We start from the raw sequence: 8,740 nt of genomic DNA, 5'->3' as shown, positions 1-8,740 counted from the left end.
GCCCTTTTCCAGTCACCGAACGAACCTGCCATCACCGAATTTCACTTTTGTGCGAAATGAGACATCCGAATCTGCAAACAACTCCTTCTTACCAAACATGTGATTTGTGCAACCTATATCCAAATACCAAGTCTGATTGTTTGGTGTTTCATTTGATGTGGCTGCCATTAGTACTGCATGATCCTCTTCATCTTGTTCATGATTACTGTCTTCTTGAGCACAATTGGCAGCATGATTATCACCTTTTGATATGCACTCATTTGCATAATGGCCACGTTTATGGCAATTATAACACTCAACATTTGATTTATTATAACCTCCTCGTCCTCCGCGACCATGTTCCCCGTGCCAAGCGCCTCCATGATTCTGGGCACCACGACCTTTGCTGAAATAACTACCATGTTTATGATAGGAGCTACCAATTGAGACTTGTGCTTGTAAAGCCTGTTCAATTGGTTTTTCAATCTTATTGTCATTCATCCACTGCTCATGCGCTCGTAGAGAACCAGACAATAACCTTACTGTCATTTTTGAAATGCCATTGGCCTCTTCAATTGCGACAACAACATGTTCAAATCTGGGAGTTAAAGATCTCAAAATCTTCTCCACCTTTGCCTGCTCCGAATGTGTTTCACCATTGATCTTCATCTGATTTGTCAAGGCAATAACTTTATTTATATAAACATCAATAGTCTCTGTGGTTTCCATCTGCAGCAATTCATATTGACGTCTTAGGGTTTGAAGACGCACCCTCTTGATCTTGTCATCACCTTTATAATTGTTTGACAAAATGATCCAAGCCTCACTGGCAGTTGTTGTTCCTTCTATCTTCTCAAACGTCTCGTCAATTATCCCTTGATGCATGAGATACAAAGCCTTATTTTCCTTCTTCTTCTAATCACGATGCGCTACTCGTTGCGCCTTAGTTGCATTATCACCTAATGCAGACACTCCACTCTCAACAACGTCCCATAACTCATGATAATCAAACAAAACTCTCATTTGCACACACCACCGATTGTAATTTTTTCCATTAAGGATAGAGACTGATAATTGGGTAGAGTTCATAATAACAGACTAGCTCTTGATACAAGTTGTAGGAATTAATGGAAGGAAATAAGAGAAGACAAAAAGTTGTAGCAACTGATTGAACGTAATTGCACAAAATTGTAATACTGATCTTATTCATTTTGATTTACTTCAATAGTATATATAATAAAATTACAATTACTGGAAGCTATAAAATAGGAATACTAACAAGCCTGTAAATTGACCATCAATGCAATATAACGGTAAAATAGTTTAAGGGTAATAAATAATAAAATCAGAATTAATAACCAACAATCACATGCATAGTGGAGACTCTCCACAAATTAAATAAATAAATAAAACACACACAATTATAAGATTCACGGCATAATTGTTAAGAAGTGGACTTTAAGCCTAACTCAACCCCATAAAACCGACTCATAGGGTTGAGGTTTGCACTCACTTATATACAATGAATTGTCCCCATCTCTAGTCGATGTGGGATCTCCATCCAACAAATACTCGCTAGGATAGACTCGAAAATGGCTCTGATACCATATTACAAAGTGGACTTTAAGCCTAACTCAACCCCATAAAACCGGCTCATAAGGTTGAGGATTGCACCCACTTATATACAATGAAATATCCTTATCTCTAGTCGATGTGGGATCTCCATCTCATCCATAAATCCCAACGCACAAAGACCATTTCTGTTGTAGGTGTACACCTTATACTCTGAGAAAAAAAAAATACATTTTCAATCATTCACAATTCGACAAAAAATAAAAATCAAACCCTCCAGAAAATAAAATAAATTACCGCAGATCAAAGAACACGTTTATATCATATACAAAAAATAACGATTTCTATTGTTATCAAAGGGAACAAAGAGGGTAAAAGAAAGAAACCCTAAGAAACAAAATTTAAGGGAAAAGAACCTTGTGTTGTACATATTAATGTTGACCTTGAGGGTTGTCGACAAAGATGATGAACTCCTTGACAATGTGGTGTCGGAAGCGTTCGCGAGAATCATGAGAACATAACCTTCACATGTTCATCTAAGCACCAACAACGTTGTGTGATCTTCATTATTTTTTCTCTCGCTCTAGATTTTCTCTCTGTATAAAAAACTCAGTAAAAGTTCAAAGAGAATGAAAGAAAATCGATAAAAAACAAAAAATATTCTGATGTATACTTGCATAATATTAACATGAAAACATAATAAAAAAGAGAGGTAAAAAAAGTGAACGAAGATACGAAAGAACAAATTTGCAAAAAAAAGAACAAATTTGCAGACAAAAGAGAGGAGAAATGAGAGACGAATAAATATAATGATAAATAATATACAATCATAAAAAGTGTAACAAAGAAGTTAGGTAAAGTGGAGAAGAAAATATGCACACTTAAGAAGAATGAAAGAGTTCTTTCTGTTAAAAGCATGAAATTTTATTTTTTTTCTTCTTCTTTCTTGCATCATTACACACCCTTACACTTTTGGAGAAAATGGTTCACTTCTTAGATCCAACGCGAATTGAGAAAGTTACATGTTTAATGACGTTGCGGGAAGAGGTTCTTGGATAAAGTAAGTGGTTTTTCTGAACCATTAAAAAAGAAATGGAGAAAAATGAGGTTTGAAACAAAATGTCTGGTTGAATAACTCAAAAGAAAGGTGACTCTTGCTTAATTTTTGAAGTTGAGAGAGATGATAAAAGATGACTCTTTCAAAACTACTTTGTGAATCAATAATCAAATAACGACAATTTTGAATTATGTTTATTACTCCATAATTCATAATTTAAAATTTAAAATTCAAGATTTAAAATTTAAAATTTAAGATTTAAAATTTAAAATTTAAGATTTAAAATATAAAATCTAAGATTTAAAATTTAAGATTTAAAATAAAAAATAAACAATAAAAAATAAAAAATTTAAATTTTAAGATTTAAAATTTAAAGTTTAAAATTAAAAAATAAAAATAAAAATAAAAAATAAAAAATTAAAATAAAAAATAAAAAATTTAAAATTTAAATTTCAAAATTTAAAATTTAAAATTTAAAATTTAAATTTAAAAATTTAAATTTAAAAATTTAAAATTTAAATTTAAAAATTTAAAATGTAAAATTTAAATTTAAAAATTTAAAATTTAAAATTTAAATTTAAAAATTTAAAATTTAAAATTTAAAATTTAAATTTAAAAATTTAAAATTTAAAATTTAAAATTTAAAATTTAAAATTTAAATTTATTAATTTAAAATTTAAAATTTAAAATCCAAAATTCAAAATTTAAAATATAAAATTTAAAATCCAAAATTTAAAATTTAAAATCTAAAATTTAAAATTTAAAATTAACAAATAAAAATTTAGTTTTTAAAAATATAGAAATTACAAAATACAAATATCTCTTATCATATATTTTTAAAATAATAAAATAAAATATAAATATAAAATTAAAATTTAAATAAAATAAAATGGTAATTTAGGGAGAAATTCCTTTTATATATAATAATAGTTATAAATATTTAGACGGATTAAGTTCGTTACAATAAAGTATATTGTTTCTATTTTTTAATAAAAAAAAATATGCATATTTTTTACACAAGTAATGTCTTTTTATGGTCTCCACACATATTTTGCACACTTATATAACCAAATATTCAATTCATGTGAATTTAAGTAGTTGTTGTAAAAATTGTGCAAGAAATCCAAACCACGCATTTAAAAAACGTTTTTCGTATTTTACCAAAAATTATATATATTCTAGAGTATTTACGTATTCTTTTTAACGGTGTATTTATTGAGATTTTAACAACTTTTTTCAAACTTTCTTTAAGAATATTATGACTTTTAAAAGATTTTAAAAAGTTTTATAATTAATATTTTGTAGATTGAATTTTAGTCTATATAATATAAAAAGCAGTTAAAATTAAAAGAATAAATAAACATTATTATTTGAATTTAAATATCTAAACATTGTTCATGGTAGATTTAAAATATCTCTAATGACATTTCCAATCAAGCTTTTTTAAACCATTTCATATGATTTTTACGTTACTTCTTTCATTTCTTTCATATCATTTTTATAATGGTTTGTTCAGATTTATTCCAACAAAAAAGATTTTTAAGAATCTTAAGAGTAAGATTATTCAAAATTTGATTTATTATCTACTTGTTAAACAAACCACTATAAATATTCAGCTGTAATAATCACAATAAACTGAGGTAATATAAAATATTATTCAGACAGATAATGTTTATTTCCATTAAAATTATAATAAAATAATAATAATAATAATATTTTACGGTAAAAGTAGTTATTATTTTCGAAATCACAAGATCCAATAACACACTATAAGAGGGTAGAACCCTCCCTTCATTTCAAACAACTCTGTTCTTTTTGCATTTCATACATCGATTATTTTCTTTCTTATCATTTTTCTTTGTGTCTTCACTATCGCTCGCGCACAATACAAACCCTAACCCTCTCACCTCCAACTTTTTTCTAATAATCTTTTCCAATTTCCATCACCCACCGCATCAGCTATGGGTTACGAAGACAATCCGTGCGTTTCTGTTTCCTTTTTTCTTGAATTGGATTTGCGTTAGGATTTTTCTTTCTTTGATTCACTCGTTTTCTTTTTTTCAATTTTCTTTCAGGTATCGCGACGAGGACGGTGAACCCTTGATGGACTTCGACGACGTTCAATCCGACCGCGAGCCCTCCCCGCAGCCGCGTCACCAGCTCGATGATTACGAGGACGATGTCAACGACGAGTGGCGCGGCCGGGATCGGTCGCAGACGCCGGTGTACGATAACGATGCGGCGCGCTCGAAGCCGCGGAAGAGGCTGATCAAGAAGAGCGACGCTGGGAAGCAGTCGGTGGCGCCGGAGCTCGAGGATGAGGAGGAGGAGGGGTATGTTCCTGAGGCGAGGTTTGATGAGGAAGATGGAAGGAAGAGGAAGAAGGGAAAGGAGGTTGGGAGTGGAAAGAAGGAGAAAAGGCTGAAGGGGGAACCGAGGTTCGGTAGTGGCGGTGGATCCAAATTTGGGGGTTCGAAAAAAGGTTTTGGTGGTAAGGCAGGGAAGGATCATGATGGTGAAGTTAAGGAGATGTGGGATACAATTGCTGGGGGAGATTCTGAGGTATATGCGGCATTTTTTATACCGCCTTTGCGATTTTTCTTGATTGATTTGGTGGAAATGATTTAAATTGATATTGGTTTTGATTAATCTTGAATGAAGCTGGTTCTCACAATTTATTGAACGAAACTGCTTTTTTCCAATTGATTTTGAATGATGATATTGGTTTTGCAAAGCTGTTTTCAATTTCATTATAATTGATTTGAAGTAAACCGAATCATTTTTGGATGTTTTTTTTAGGGCAAGTTATCAGGAAAATTCTGAATAAAAAAGTTCTCCATTTCTTGTTTGTGGGATTGGGGATAATAAATGTGTGAAACTGTGAATAAAGGATTTTTTTTATCCATTTTGAACTTTTGTGGATTGATCATAAATTCCTAATTATTTGTTTTGCTCTCTTTTTTATAATGGCGAGTATTCGTTATTGTATCTGATCGCTGCTTTTTATTTACATTAATAGGATGATCACGAAGGTGTCAGAAATCTGGATGATGACAACTTTATAGATGACACTGGAGTGGAACCTGCTTATTATGGTAGTGATGAACCACGTTCACCTGGTGATGCTCCTCAGGTGGGTGATTTATTCACTTTTTAATATCTTGCCATGAGATTTTGGATACTTTAGAGTGTTGGTTAATTAGAAATATATAATAATGTTCTTTGAGAGTAAGATTTGAGCTTGTTGATTTTGACTTAGTTTGACACAATTTTCTGAGAAGTTAATTTTAGGACCTTCTTCAAATGGCATTTGTGATACATTTTGGTCTGTTACATGGGCTTTGTAGGCAGAAGAAGGTGAAGAGGATGCAGAAATGAAGGATCTTTTCAAGATAGGAAAGAAAAGGAAGAAGAATGAGAGAAGTCCTGCTGAAATAGCATTACTAGTGGAGAATGTCATGGCTGAGCTTGAGGTTACAGCTGAAGAGGATGCTGACCTTAATAGACAGGGGAAACCTGCTATTAATAAACTAAAGAAGTTGACTCTTCTCACAGAAGTCCTCTCGAAGTATGTGTGGTTAATTTTTCTTTAATATTGTATGATTACTCTATCCTTATTTTAATAATTTTTGCACAAACTATTTGGCAGGAAACAACTCCAACTAGAGTTTTTAGATCATGGAGTCTTAACTTTATTGAAGAATTGGCTTGAGCCACTCCCTGATGGAAGCTTGCCAAATATAAATATACGCACGGAAATTTTGAGGATTTTGAACGATGTAATATACACTACTAGCATTTTAAGTTTTAGGTTATTATTTTTAACAAGATTTAGAATGACGTTTATTTGTCTTTGTTATGCAGTTTCCTATAGACCTAGAGCAGTATGACAGAAGAGAACAACTGAAAAAGAGTGGGCTTGGAAAGGTAGGGTTTCCTTTGATCATGCGAGTAATTTTCTTTCCTAATAGGGCCTAAAGTACCCGTCAAATATGTGTAACCTATTGGTAATTTGGACTTTTTTATTGTCTTGACAGGTGATTATGTTTTTATCAAAATCCGATGAAGAAATCAGTGTAAATAGGAAACTAGCCAAGGAGCTGGTTGACAAGTGGGTAAGTATTATTTCTCTAGACTTCTATATTGTGTGATACTATTTACTAAAAATGACCAATTCTAGAACTTGTGAGTAGTTTCCTTCTTTACGAGAAAAATCGTGTTTATGTCAACTTATGTTTTGTAATTGCAGAGCCGACCTATATTTAATAAGAGTACCCGATTTGAAGATATGAGAAATGTTGAAGATGATAGGGTTCCTTTTAGGAGACCATCGGTTAAAAAGTACTAAACTTATCTCTCTTGGTCAATACTTCTTCCATCCTGGGCAGTTTATATAATTTTATTGACATCTTACATTACAGGCCAACTAATAAAGCTGCAGGAATATCCAGAGATAGTGATCTTGATTTGGAAATTTCACAGTAAGGCCCGTAGAACACTCTTATTTAGTACTGAATTGAGTAGTTTCTAAAATCTATTGGATTATAATTTTTTTGACGGTAATGCAGGCCTAGGTCTGGAGAATCCTCTTCTAGGCAGCATGCTTCAAGACCCGAAGCAACCCCTCTGGATTTTGTTATTCGACCTCAGTCTAAAATTGATCCAGATGAGATTAGAGCACGGGCAAAGCAAGCTGCCCAAGATCAGCAACGAATGAAGGTTGGTGTTTTTTTTAGATTTTACTTTTATAATGACAAAAGTGTGAAAATTATGGCTCTGATGATGATATCTTTGTTGAGATGTGAACTAATTTGGGGGTAAACTGTTGACTGCAGATGAATAAAAAATTGCAGCAATTGAGGGCACCGAAGAAGAGGCAGCTTCAGGCTACAAAATTGAGTGTGGAAGGCCGTGGTATGGTCAAATATCTATAAATGTTGACCAGACTAAATATTTGGAAAGCATTTCAGATTTGTTCTGCTGCAAGCTTTCATATCATTCTGCTTTTACACTTAATGGATGACCAAACTAAATTCATCCATTTCTTTTCGCTTAATTTTACCTGTGCCCAACCCTTTGTATGATGAAACGTTTTTAGTTGTTATATGAAATAAATCTGTTTAATTTTCATTTCAATAGTTTATTTTTTTATCTTAATATATAAAATTTTATTAAAGTCTCCGTAAAATAAACGAAATTCGATTTTTTTTTCAAACATTATTTCTTTTTAATTGTTTTAAAATCTGAAATTACAACTTTTGGTGTTAGACACTTATTTTAAAGTATATAAAATAATATTTACTTTAGAAATTTTGAATTGTCATTTTAGGCATTAGATTTTTATATTGTATGGAAAGAAAATAAAAGTTATATTTTGTAGTAATTTACAACTTTTTTTTAACTAAAATATTGACATTTGTTTTTTTATCTTTTTTCCGTTGACAAACTTATTGATGCATTTTTTTCTAAAAACTTATTTAACTTCCCAAAAAATGAGAAAGTATTTTTCATTGACATTCACTACGAATTTCACTGCAACTTAAAAAATAATATTATTAGGAAATTTAATATTTTCAGATGTAGGAGAGTAATAAGACATTAGTAATTAAACACTAATTGTACATAAAAATAAAAATAAAATAAAAAATAATTATATGAGTTGTATGTATTCAACAATGAAATCGATTTTGAATACTTTATGAGCTGTATTCAACAATTACAGAAATCTTTAGATTGATTCTAAAATAAATTATGTAAAGGATTATGGAAATTTTAATGTTTTTATAGGATATTTTTTAGATCGCATAACAAAATGCTGAAATGAAATAAATTTGTTTTTCTATACTTTTTTATCTTTTTTATTTTTTTAATTCTTAAATTGAAATAATATATTTTGACATTTTTGTTGAAAGATAAATTTTTTAGTAACTTAGTACAAAGAAGTATTAATTTGTCAGATATTTTGGGAAGGGTTATGACTAAAATACTACTTTTCTATTAAAATATATTTGGTACAGTAAAACAAAATTAGATTCATGTGAAATTGGTATTTTATAGAATTAAATGAGTTTTCAATTTTAGGAGGTTTATTCTATTGCATGAACGGTAATTACCATCACAAAATTAAATAAG

The 8,740-nt window shown here is 30.5% G+C and overlaps 1 protein-coding gene across 1 annotated transcript; it reads left to right on the top strand.

Annotated features, from left to right (window-relative positions):
- Positions 1–4,330: 4,330 nt before the first annotated feature.
- On the top strand, positions 4,331–7,744 carry LOC137811213 (protein IWS1 homolog 1-like). Its single transcript, XM_068612860.1, has 11 exons — positions 4,331–4,589; positions 4,684–5,170; positions 5,628–5,741; positions 5,956–6,176; positions 6,258–6,387; positions 6,473–6,535; positions 6,646–6,723; positions 6,858–6,949; positions 7,030–7,089; positions 7,177–7,327; positions 7,444–7,744. The coding sequence occupies exons 1-11, from the start codon at positions 4,570–4,572 to the stop codon at positions 7,540–7,542; spliced, it is 1,515 nt and encodes a 504-aa protein (XP_068468961.1). The 5' UTR covers positions 4,331–4,569; the 3' UTR covers positions 7,543–7,744.
- Positions 7,745–8,740: the final 996 nt, after the last annotated feature.

The sequence above is a fragment of the Phaseolus vulgaris genome, chromosome 2, assembly GCF_000499845.2.
Source record: "Phaseolus vulgaris cultivar G19833 chromosome 2, P. vulgaris v2.0, whole genome shotgun sequence".
NCBI classification, from domain to species: domain Eukaryota; kingdom Viridiplantae; phylum Streptophyta; class Magnoliopsida; order Fabales; family Fabaceae; genus Phaseolus; species Phaseolus vulgaris.
The sequence above is the reverse complement of the archived record's forward strand: the minus strand, read 5'-3'. Positions and strand labels throughout refer to the sequence as shown.